This window comes from Squalius cephalus (genome assembly GCF_949319135.1).
Source record: "Squalius cephalus genome assembly, chromosome: 21".
Taxonomy (NCBI): domain Eukaryota; kingdom Metazoa; phylum Chordata; class Actinopteri; order Cypriniformes; family Leuciscidae; genus Squalius; species Squalius cephalus.
The window spans coordinates 8,565,538-8,579,023 of NC_137142.1; the positions used below are offsets into that span (position 1 = coordinate 8,565,538).

The following is a 13,486-nucleotide window of genomic DNA, read 5'->3' on the forward strand; positions in this document are numbered from 1 at the left end:
CAGGGACCTATAGTCTAGGGCAGTGTTTCTCAACCAGTATGCCATGGCACGCTAGTGTGTGCCTTGAAAGATTATCATGAAGAGTGCCTTAGGATTACGAAATTGTTAATTTTCATATCCATTGGCCCAGACAAAAAAAACAAAACAAAAACAAAAACTGTCATTTATGTGCCATAAAAACTAAAAACACAGACTGAAAACAGTCAAGGAAGAGCTTGTGCCTTTTGGAATATTAACAGTGCTCATTAGGATTCAACCTGAAACAAAATTCAACTGACATAAAAAAATACAAAGAAGTCTTCTGTAAAGACCACAGCTATCAACTTAGGCAAATTAACAATTTTTGTGCAGAAAAATGATCATTTTATCCTTCCCTGCCTCTGTAAACGGAGTAGCTAGAGGTGCAGAGAGATACTTGCTGCAGCCTCTGAGCCAGTGTGAGACCCAGCCAGGCTCTGGCCGTCATCATCATCATCTAAATTTGATGGACAATGACAATGGAGATTATCCTCCGTATAGTAAAAGTTTACACAATGAAATGGCGCTCACATTAACTATTAGACAAGTTACCTTCGGCATTAATAACAGATGGCGTCGCGTTAGCTCCGCTGCTGCTTGACTCACTTGTGTCGCTAAATAGTAGTGTATCAAACACGCGACAGTCCTGCAAATTAATTGCATGCTGTGTGGCCAAATGTTTCTGCATATTGGAGGTAGTTCTCCCCTTTGACGAAATGGAACTTTTACAAGTGTTGCAAGTGACCGTATTGTCGTCTTTTCGCGTGAAATATAACCAAACTTTAGAGCGCTTCTGCCTCGATGCCATGTTTGCTGCGTTCTGAACCAAAACAACGCAGCGCGTGTGACATCATGACACATTTGCAACGAGCGGAACCGATAAGCGGAATTGTTAAGCAGGCATGCTAACGGTTCCAAGGAATTGATTCACTGGGCACCGGTTCTGAAGAAAAACTCGGTTCTCGGTTCCCATACATATAAATGTCTACAACTCTAAAACAAAATGAGATATTTTCACCAAATTTGACACACATGTATGGGCTCACTCTGAGAACACATATAAAAAGCGGTGGAACTTTATTGTTCATAAAACAAAACAAGGACATTGTCATTAATTACAATATAATATCATAATATTAAATGCTACACTTTACGATTGCATTGTGGCTCTTCAGCTATCAGGCGAACCATAAGCTACATTAGCATTAAGATAGCTTAGCATGATAATCTGGTTAACATACTTTTGTGTGTTCTACACTGAAGCCTCTCCTCGGCAGATTGGTAAGTCAGTGTCAACTGAGTGGCGCAAGCTGCTAAACCACGTGCCACGAGCCCCGAACCATTCAGGGCCGGGTTTCCCGATAACGATGTATCTTAGCTCTTAAGAGTGCACTGTACGTGCAAGGTTACGAACGCTCGCCGCAACTCCACGTGCGTTTCCCAAAAATGCACTTAACATGAACGCGCGAAAACGCGCTCTACGTGCTACTTAAGCGTCGCTGTCCATTCGCGAAGTGCTGAAATATAACCTTATATGGAATCGTATTCTGAACGTTTAACCTAAGAATCGTCATTTGTTGTGGATAAGAAGTCTATATAAAGCACCCATACAGGCGGAGGCACTGACAAAATGGTTGAACACAAAAAAAAAAAAAAAAACCAAGAGAAGATACCTTTTAAAAAGATAAAATTAATGTCCTTTTAGAGGAGATAGAGCGAAACAAATATTTTATTTTTAACAGGTTTAAAGGACACCATACAAATAAGGAAAAACAAAATATCTGGGAGGACATTGCAAACTAACTGGGGTGTTCAAAGATCAGGGAAGGAGGTCCGCAAGAAATGCCCAATACATGGTTGGTTTTCGTGCACGTCAGCAAGTCATTGACAGATTTTTTTTTAATTCATTCCTATTTTGCCCAGTCTTTAAAGCATATTTCCCACATTACTTCTTTTATGATTTTTTTTTGTTGTTCATTCATTTAATTTTAGATGTGTATTTCTATTTTTTCTTCCCTTTTTAATTATTTCATTTATAAATTCATTTAAACAAAACACGAGTACAAAAAAAGTGTACAATAAAGTACAATCAAAACCTTATATTATACTCACGTTGCAGTGTAATCTGTTAAATCTAGATAAAAAGTGTAATCTGCCAGTTGTCCTGCAGGTGACCTCATAAATCTGTCTTCTTACGATGCACTTGGGGATTTACGATTACTCCAGAGCACTCGTAGTTCTACGAAGATTTTCAAGTGCTACTTAAGTTACGATGCTTTTGGGAAACAGACCATAATATTAAGATCAGTCGTACGATCGTTTTTCCGAACTTCTTAGGTTTACGATGCTTTTGGGAAACGCAGCCCAGGTCGTGGGTTCGAATCCTATGTGGCACATGCCCAGACCGCAATAGTGGCCCTGTGGCCAGAAGTGGTTCAAACATGCTTCAGTTCCAGACATGGTGTCCATCTGAGAAGGAACTCAATAAATAAGACATGCGGCGCATATAAAAATTATTCTTTTTGAGTTGATTCTCACTTAAATTATGGAACATCGGCATCTTGGTGAATGCACGTCTTCCCAGTGGCACAACAAGATAAGTAAAAGGCATCTGATGATCCAGAGATAGTGTGGAATATTGTGTCATTTCGATTCCTTTAATATTCAAGTGTTGTACTAATCTTTCTTTCTCTTGGATTAGAAATAAGTATGTTTTTGTTCATTCTGTGTTTATTCTCATCTGAACTTCTGTTCATTTTGATTTCATTTTCACCTGCATTTCTGAAACAGCTGTTTTTTCATGTATGTTCAATTTTTGCTATTTTTGCTCTTCCTGCTCTGCACTGCTGTTGCAGCTGCTTCAGGGGCTTGGCCCCCGTATCGTTGTTTGCAGCTATATTCATTCTTAATAGTATTGATCTGCCTGCTTTGACAACATTGTATGAGAACTGAATTGAGCTGGATGATGACATCACTGCTTTCTCCAGAGCTGCTATATAGATACATTAACTAAGGATACGTTTACACGACAACGATGTACTAAAAATGTACTCTGTACAGATGACAACGTTCTCAAAATGTTCCCCGTTCACACGGATCCACAAAAAACTAAAAACACTGTATTTGTCATGGTCGGTGGCTGTAATGAAGCGCATAACGAAAGATACACTCAAAATAAATCTTTAATCCAAGAATCAAAATATTAACCAGGACATCAAACAACAACATTACATGACAGGGAACAGACAGAAACTGAGGGCTTAAATACATCAAGGCAAACAAAGGAGCTGATGAGTTAATTAACGAGACACACCTGAACAGAATACTCAAATCAATCAGAAACCATATAAACAAACAGGCAGGGAAAGGAGGAGAACTGAACTAATTAACAAACTAGAAGATTAACAAAGAAACTCAAACATAAACAGAACAGGAAAAACTAACTCAAAACGTGACAGTATTATGCATGCCAGACAATTAGTTGGCAGTCACTTTGTAAAAAGACTAAACACGTAATGCGCATGTGCATGCTGTCACCGTTTTCGCAATTTCGCAACAAACAAACAAATTTGCAAAGCTTCTCTAGCGCATACAAATTTAATTTTATGCTTACAATCTAATGTACACATCCACAAATCTTACTCTACGTATGCGATTCTTTTCTTACACTGCGATCATTTTACCTTCACAATGAATCTTCCATCATAGTGACACAGTACTCCATACACAACAGAACGGCAGATGATGGCAGAAATTTGTCAAGATGGTAGAGATTTTGCTATTTTATTTATTTATTCTGCAGAAGATTAATTTGCATGGGTATCAGTTGTTATCGGGATTTGTTTTTATTTGACATGTGAGAGCAACAAAGAAATGTATACCTTGCACATTGTAAATACATCCTTTCACAAATGACAAAAAGAACTGCTAAGTTAAGTATATTAGCACAAAACGGACTGTATTTATATGCGTCACAGCCTCAGCGTTTGTAATTAAATATGCTGTCTACTGAAGCCAAACATATTGTTTACATCCTCTTTTCATGGATGTGCTAATGGGGTTTAATTCTGTTTTCTGTTAATGGAACAGAGCAGTACTTACGCAGACATTGAGGGATTTCACCACGCCATGTGCCATTCCCTTCACATGTGGCTATTCCAGGAGAGGACAACTGGTATCCTTCAAAGCAGCTGTAGGTAACACTCGAACCCCACTGCAGGTCTGAGCCCTCCACTCGCCCATAGCGGATAGATGGAGGCTGGCCACACATGATGACTGAAAAACAACACCACAACAAGTTGGACAGAATTTAATATTTAAGAATTGGATCAATTTAATTTCATGAGATGGAATAAAAATTCGCCACAGCACAATGAAATTACAGAAATTTTGTATTTGATTGCAAAGCATTATAACCCTTTGGTGCTCCTCGCAGGGTGGTCAAAAATGACAGATTTCTTTTTTTTTTTTATTTAAATGAGATGAATGCACTATATTTATTTTTAATAATGATTTCTTTTTTTTTTATTTAAATGAGATGAATGCACTATATTTATTTTTAATAATATTTTATTTAATATTTTATGGTATTAAATTATATGTATGCAGTAGTTATAATCGATGTATTACCTGTTAACTACTTTTTGAACATAGACCTAACGATTTAAATTTCCAAATTCAACTGTCATAAATATTTAATGCTTTGGAGCACAGACTTAAGTTTGGCCTCTTTTTGAAGAAGACACTTAGAAGATTATTGTTAAAGTGAAAATAAAATAAAAAAACTTAAAATAAGTTATAGAAATTTAAAGAAGTTTAAGTTTATTGTTATGAAAAATGCACAAAAATACTATTGCACAGATAATGCACAAAAATACTATTTTGATAAGAAATACATATTTCCCAAAACATGTTTTACTCTAAAACTGCAAGAAAATCAAAGTAATATATCTAAACAAGTTGTGTTCCAAATTTGAGGTTGATATTGTAAGAATTGAGAAATTAGAAAATGCCGGGCAGTCTGGTTGAGGAACGACCACTCCCGAGAAGACAAAAGACCTTCCTGGAAATTAACATTTGACTCTCTCTTGAGAAACTAGCATCCCCGAGTGAATCATCTCCACCATGTCGTCTCTCTATCATGCTGAGATCACCAGATATTCACCCAAAACTCTATATGGTTTAATGTGAATGATTATCATACAGTAGTATACATGTTTGGTATCATTTGAAATGTCTCAGTGCGACTGGTACAAATGTCTCATTCCCAAAGAAGTAAACCAAAAGGTAATAAAGTTCTTAAGAGTTTAGAGATAACTTGCACACAGAGGAGGGTGTGTCTTCCAGGCAAATGTCATTCTGCTCCCAAAAGGTGTAAACTCTGTATGCAAATTCCCATTGTTAACAAATGTTTCCATGTGAAAGAAGTTTCTGTCTATATAAAGAAATGCAACAAGAGGCTCAGGGCGATTCTGTACCTCAGATCAGCCCATAATGTTGAAGGACCTCAAAGACTTCAACATTATGTATTTTCTAAATGTCGGGTTTAACTGATTTTGGTTACTGTTTGGGCTTTAACCAAGTTGTTACAATTTGCAACTGTAGGGGGCTACATGGGTACTTTTTACAAATAGCAAGCGTGCATGCGGCATTGTTGAATCGTTTTAGCCATAACCTCTGGTTATCTATCAGACTGGCGCGAGACTGAGCGACATAGCTTCCTAAAGAACGAGTAAAATATAAAGTAAAGAGTTAAATAGAATAATCAAATGTATTGCTAAACTATTATATAATTGACCAATAACCAATTGGGTAATCTAACCTAAATTCGAGGTTGTGATAAAATGGAGTCAGATAAAAGCTTAAAAGGAATTAAATTACTTTGCCACGCGGAAAAACAGTAACGCGCAGAGACCTTCACCCGTTCTATCGGAAACCTCCATTGGGCCAATATAGATGAGCTTACAATATCTTGAAAAATTGCTTTCAGTCAAATTTTGATTTGGCGCAGTACCAAACGTTTCCACTAGATGAAATTTGTTTCCCATTAATTTCCTATGCGGTAATTTTTCACTGCAAGGAGTACAAGTGTGACTTTTTTTCAGAACCCTTTTTGTGTTCACATAGCAAGTGCCAAAACCTTTCCCAATTTTCTTACCATTCTGATATCCAACATCTACAAAATTTAGACGAAGAACCAGAACATAGTCACACTACAGAAGATTTTCATTAGACCAAGTTTTGTGATGAAACACGATTAAATTGATATCGCAGTTTTAACTAGTTGTTTCACAATGTACTTGGTAATGTGTACAATAGATCTTAACTGATTGCACATATTTTTCAATACTATAAAAAAAGATTTTAATTTTGCTATAAAGCATTGCTTAACTTTTAAACTGACATAAAAATGTTGCACAAATTAGATAATTATGGAAATACACTCTCCCACCATGGTCCTTAAAATTAAAAGACATTTAATAGATATAATTCAATACAGGTAGTTGATGCTTAACATGAGCTTACAACCAAAAAATTTATATGAATGCATTAAAGGGGATATTTTAGATGCTGTAACTGGACAGCATTTTTTTAAAACTCTTTTGCCTTAATGAATGGTCTGTAGGTGTAACGGTTTTTTAAAAGTTCCATATAATCTCTATATTAATGAGGTCATAAAGCTGCATGCATAATCATTATAAAATAATTAGAAAAGTATTATATATATGTTACAATATGTGTCTCAAAATATTTTATGTCAATTATCCATAAAAAAAAATTACAAACCTCTATAAGGTGGCATTTCAAACACTGATCATCACTATAAACTAATATGTCTGCAAGTACTACATGAAACATTAAAACCTACACTTACAGCAGTGTATTTTAATTTCATTTCACTGTCCTACATTCAAATTCCAAATGAAATTCCACATTCTTTTTGCTACCTCAGTTCAAACGAAGGGATGGAACTGGAAGGCATTTTAAAGGCATTCTGAACAGCCGACAGCCCTGATTTCATCATCATCATCATTATTATTGACTGAAGATGTGTCCAAACTGAACACCTCCTCCTTTCAGTTGTTCAGACTATGGAAAGTGAGATCTAAAAGCACAGTATGCTAACAAGGGGCTTAGAGTTATTTATTTTCTTTCCTTGATCATTACGTTCCGTTTGCTAATGGAAGGAAGTGTATTACTAACAGGAGGAAATAATGATTAAATGGGATTACAGACTAAAGTCTCTCTGAATTTCAAGCATGCATCACATTTCTTCCTGTTTCTGAAAACAAATATCTGATATGCTCTAGAAATGATCGTGAGGAGGCTGAGCTGTCTTCATTGCACCACTCACTAATTTCATTCTGACATCTGATAACATAGATCCTACACACTTCATGGCAACATCTCCTTGGAGTTCGTAAGTGAATAATCTCACTTGCCAGGCAAGTCAAAAAACAAAGATCAAAAACATCTGAAAGGCTTTTGATGTTGAGATGCTAAGAACTCCACAATATTAGTATATCTTTAAAAAGATCTCATGATGCTGTTTGCGGAGTGACTGGAATTGCTGCCCTCTCTGCCTGTAAAGAAAGAATTGTTGAAAAAGAATTAGGAGTTGAGTTTACCTCTGCAGCTCGGTTTGGTCTGATTCCAAGAGCCATCTTTGCTGCAGCGTAGAGTAGGTGAACCAGGGTGCTCCATCACATACCCAGGGTTACAGTGGTAGTGAACGGTTTTGTTAAATATGAATTCTTTTCCAATGTAAATTCCGTTGGCAATTGGACCAGGATCCCCACAGCTGATAACTATAAAGGGAGAGAATCAGCTAGACTCAAACATTAAACAACATTCTTTAATAATTTATAGGGATTGCACTTGAAAATAAAATTGAATTAAATAAAAAAAGCAATTAAATCATTTAGAACTTGGCATAACTACAAACATGTACAGTGCATTCAGAAAGTATTTTGACACCTTCCTTTTTTTCCACATTTTGTTACGTTGCAACCTTATGCTAAAATGCTTTAAATTGTTTGTTTTTTTGTTCACATCTACACTCCATACCACTTCATATGCATTGTCAACTTTTATTATTATCTATTTATTTTAGAATAAGGCTGACATATCACCCACTCAAAGCAACATATGTGAAAAAAGCGGTCAGAATACTTTTTGAATGCACTGCATATTCAAAGTGTTTTTGGGTTACATTTGTGTGCACATTATCTTAATTTTTCAATGTCTTGTAATTCCAAATTTGGGACCAAAAGTCTACATGTGAAAATGCTTACAATTTGCATGTTTCTAATGTATTTAATTGTATTTTTTTTTTTTTATGTTGTATTTTTCATTAAAACTATTTTATCATAATAACAATTCATTCTGACATGAAATGTCACAAATTTGATTAGTGACCAAGAAATAGCACAGAATCAAGAGTAAGTCTTGTGTTCGTCTAAAAAATAAATAAAAAATTATAATAATAATTTGTTGCTTTATCTAGGATTAAATTGTTTTCTACAACCTAGATTTTCAATGTGTTATCAGACTTTTGGACCTCACTGTATATTTTCCTGCAACAAGCTATTACACAAAACTTATATCAATTCAGCTAAAAGTGCTAAACTTTATGGAAAGATTACTCCTGTTGTCCTCCTGTTAAGATGTGAAACTTTAGTTGCTGAGTTCAATCTTTGTTAATAGTGGTATATCAAGTGACTTGTGGCAGAACTATCAGTGCAGCTCCTAAAGCACACAGAGTACAGTACATTGCATAAGCAATACTTGTATATTTACAAAATTAATTGAAACATTTTGCTGAGATCAAAGAGAGTAAAGGTTGCTGTTCTGACCGATGCAATCTGGTGCTGAGCCAGTCCAGGTGCCATTGGTGGTGCAATGGCGAGTGGTGAGGCCAGAGGTCTTGTAGCCCTCCCAGCAGGCATACGTCACCGAGTTGGAAAACAGCATTCCATCGCTGAAGATGATCTTGGCGTAGGCTGGCGTTCCAGGGTTTCCACAGGATACAGCTGGGAAGACAATCAAAGACCAAAGACGTTAAAGAGAGAACTCCAATATGCTAGGAGTAAAAAGACTGCAGCCCGGCGGGACTGAAAACAGCAGTCGAGAGAGAAGTGTTTCTGTGAAACATATCTTAGGCCTAGCATCACAAGCAAAACACTTCAAATTACACCACAAGCACCGGTTTTTACAGCCTGCAGAGTGTTGTTGACGAGTTTTTTTTGTGCTCATACTTTGAAGTGTCGTTTACAGATAAGGGCAATAAAGATGATATGCTCCAATATGGTTAAAGGGATGGTTCGGAGTAATTTCATCCTAGGGTCCTTTGCACCACGACCTCGAGCCAAACACCCCCCCAGAAGCTTTTTTTCCCTTGGTCGAACATTATTAAAGTTAGAGCTTATTTAGAGATATCAGCTGAATGGCTTAGTGCAGGCGCTAATGTATCCAAGGTTGTATCTGGTAAATTACCCCACTAATAATGCCCGGAATGGTACCAAACTTCTACAGTAGTACAAATAGGTTCTGTACTCATAAAAAGAGGCATTGGAAAGTTACATCAGGAGTTTATTTAAATAACACTTGCCTGATGGCTAATGCTACCGCTAACCCGGACGTCGAGGTCACTTCTGTGATTTGGGAAAAGCCCATAAATAGCACAGAGGAGTGCGTGACAACATTAAATTGGCCGGGTGTCCATACAACATTTTCACCATTATGACGACTAAAATGCAACAGCCAATAAATTATTTATTAAATAAATTATTCATTTTCATTGCTATTGTGGAAACAAAAACAAAAACAATTAGGAGTGTTTCTGTGCATCAAGGACATTTTCTAGTGTAATAATTTCAATAGCATTTGTGAATAAATAAATAGGAAACTGGATGTTGGTTAATTTGCATTGATTATTATGATACTGATTACTTTATTTTGCAGCTAGAGTGTTGTTGGTATGATAGATCAACTTAGTTCTTCCTCCAATTAAAATAATGGTACACAGTTTAGATATATTAGAATCTAAAGAGATGCACAGAGATGCTGATAACATGCTCACATTGGTCTGGTGTCCATATGACACAGCTTTCACGTGTGCTTTCTAAATTATGACCCACGTGCGACAGCCAATAAAATAATACATTACCTATTTTCATTGCTATTGAAGAAACAAGAGTTTATAGGGGTCATAACATTAGAAATCAAATTTTCCTTGATCTTCTGATATAGGAGATCTCTGTACCTTTAAAACATCCTGAGAGTGTCATGGCTAAAAAAAAAATCCTCTTCAGTACAAAAAGAATGGCTCATATGGATGTTGTTGGACTGCCTCTACAGCAAGACATTGACAAATACTTTTACATCATCGCTTTATGACTGACACTTGTCTACACCGGACATGTCAAAAGCAAAGAGAACCCATTACAATCACTGACGCTCTACAATGGATACAGTATTCAGATGTAGTCCATGTGCTTGAGCAACTCCTGACAACAGGAAAAATGGAAGAGTAAAGGAATGTTCACACTAATGCGTCCTGTTTAAACGGCTCGTTTGCATCTCTGTACAGACTTTAGAAGGACCCCAGTGTCAGGAATGTGTTTTCCTAGATGGCGTCAGAGAATTATGTTTGGTCAGAGCATTTGACTGCAGTTTTGTACTTGACACACAGTGCAATGGAGAATTTGCCCCATAAGAAAAAGAAACTGCCCCGTAAAAAAAAACATACAAAATAATAATAATTTCAGACAGAGGATCAGAATGTGAACATATATGATTATTTTTTGCTCCAAGAGCATATTCAAGATTAGAAGAACAACTGGTTGTTTGTTAAGTTACAGTTAAGAAATCATTATGATACTAAAAACTTATAATTACTCTTCCTAGTGTTATTTTAATCAGTAGAACTGTTGTTGAAATAGTTGGAGACATACAAGACTCACTTAATCTTTATTGTCATCAAAATTTGCAGCTGTAATTTGGCCCTTATATCCTCTTAGATTAAACAATACACAATTGAAGTAAATAGAGAAAAACTGGACCAATTAAGAGTTAATGAGATCCCAGTGGAGGGCTGCTGTAAACAGATATATTTTTATATATTTTTATTTTTTTATTTGTTTTAAGTCATTATTTGTAAGTGACAAGACACTTGTGTTTCATGTCCAGTATCCAGAAAGTATTGTCTGTAATCCCCACAACTGCACTAAAGCCCAACACAACGCTCAATCTCAGCTATAGGCTATGTGCTAAAGCTCTTATTCAATTATGAATGTGCCCTTAATAATGTATCTTATCAATTTCTTTTAAGCAATCCCGTCATACTGTCTGTAGCAGAAAACAAACAAATAAATTAGTTATAAAACACCCTGAGCACATCAGTATTGTCCTCTAGAATTCCATCTTCCAGGAGGTTTATTTGCTGAGCGCTATTATTTGTTTTCATCTGAGAATAACAAAATTACAAATTGAGATATACTATGGAGCTCTGCAATGAAATTGGTGAATATATTAAAAATGTATAGGTGTGGGATAATCATAATTTTCGTTAACTATATATATATATATATATATAAACTTAATATAAATCACACACACAAAACAACGAACATTTGCAAACAGTGTCAGACAATAGTGGGTGATATTTAAATTATCACACACATGGGACTGCAAAATTGGAAGAAAACTACACAGAATAACAAAAAATATAACATTGCCCAAGTGTTCAAAAACATTTAGGGGCAAGTACAAACACTGAGGATTAGCATCAAATATCTACTAAATTCTTTTCAGTTAAATTTATTTGCATAGTGAACTTTTAAAAACATTATTATTATTTTTAGTTTAACAGGGTTTAGACAACACAAAAGAGAAAAGAAAAATGTCACTATAGGCTATACTGCATTCATGTACGTTTGGGTATCAGTCATTATATTTTGACAGTCCAAGCTATATTAAGGTTATACAAAGGTATTTGACATATCAGTTATCATACTGGAATAAGACTGAATCTTGCAAATTGAATTATTCACAGTAGCGATAACTGCCATCTACAATTTATAACTATTTATACTATTTATAACTGTCATCTTAATATTTCAGTGGATTGCCTAGGAACTGCAAAGAATAAACTACTTTATTCATTTTAATATAAATTTAATATTTTAATAAGAAAACCAATTTAACTTTTTAACAACAATGAAAAAAAAGAAAGAAAGAAAGAAAGAAAGAAACTTTGCTCAGATTCTGAATCATGTCAAAACGTTCAGTGTTTCCATTTACCAGTTAGTTAGAGTGGTCTATTCACAAATCCTTATTAGAGCGATGTATCATTATGCTCAACGCTAATGACAGGGCCTTTTGTGCAGCTCCACTAACCAGAGTCATTGAGTTAACTGGCAATTACAGATTTTAGGCCGGTTAGCATCAAAAGATCAATTTTACACTAATTACAGTGTACAATTCAGGAAAAGAGTGAGCAAAGCAGGTTAAGAGAGGTTCAGAAACAAAGAGAACACGTTGTAATTTAAGCCTGCTTTAAGCCTGACTTTTTTTTTTTTCTTCTTAGAATATATTTAAACCTTTTTAAAGGCAAAAAATAAAAAACCCTAGTCTCTCAAGCATACATTTTTCTCATTAGGACATTGCTTGTACTGGATCACAGTTTGCTCGGAGGAACGTTTGCCTTTCTGATCATATTAAGCTCAAAATACTGGTGAATTTCACCTTGTGTGTTTCTCTACAGGGATATGTGACCCTCACCTTCACATACGGGTTGGGTATTGCTCCAGGACCCATTCTGCAGACAGGTGCGCTCGGAAGAACCTATCAGAATGTAGCCTGCTTCACACGTGAACCTTAGGAGGCTTTTATGCCTGAACTCTTCCCCAAGACGAGAACCATGAGGAGGAATTCCTGGATCGCCACAGAATCCCGGATTATCACCTGGAATTAAGACAGAGACATGACTCTCATTGACAAATGCAAAAGTAAAGCAAACTAACCAACTCTGAGAAAAAAAAACAAAAAAAACAAAAAAACATTATTACAGGGAAATACAGCTGCTGGTCATAAAATTAGAATATCATAAAAAAGTTGATTTATTTCAGTAATTCCGTTAAAAAAGTGAAACTTGTATATTATATAGACTCATTACATGCAAAGTGAGATATCTCAAGCCTTTATTTGTTATAATTTTGATGATTATGGCTTACAGCTTATGAAAACCACAAAATCAAAATCTCAGAAAATTAGAATATTACATGAAATCACACAGTAATTACACAGTGATCCCATGGTCATTGAAGCAGGTTTTGGTTATTTTGGCAGTGTAGGCAGGTGCAAATCCTGCTGGAAAATGAAGTCAGCATCTCCATAAAGCTTGTCTGCTGAAGGAAGCATGAAGTGCTCTGGAAATGTCCTGGTAGACGGCTGCGTTGAGTGGACA

General features: G+C 35.7%; 1 protein-coding gene across 1 annotated transcript in view; it reads right to left on the reverse strand.

Moving 5' to 3' along the window:
• LOC307148928 (CUB and sushi domain-containing protein 1) overlaps positions 1-13,486 on the reverse strand; it is an 838,966-nt gene that overhangs the window by 40,661 nt on the left and 784,819 nt on the right. The window contains exons 57-60 of the mRNA XM_079854872.1: positions 12,802-12,984; positions 8,874-9,050; positions 7,647-7,826; positions 4,120-4,293 (exon numbers count right to left, since the gene is read on the reverse strand). Of these exons, the coding sequence (XP_079710998.1) occupies positions 4,120-4,293; positions 7,647-7,826; positions 8,874-9,050; positions 12,802-12,984 (714 nt within the window). The remainder of the gene's footprint in view (positions 1-4,119; positions 4,294-7,646; positions 7,827-8,873; positions 9,051-12,801; positions 12,985-13,486) is intronic.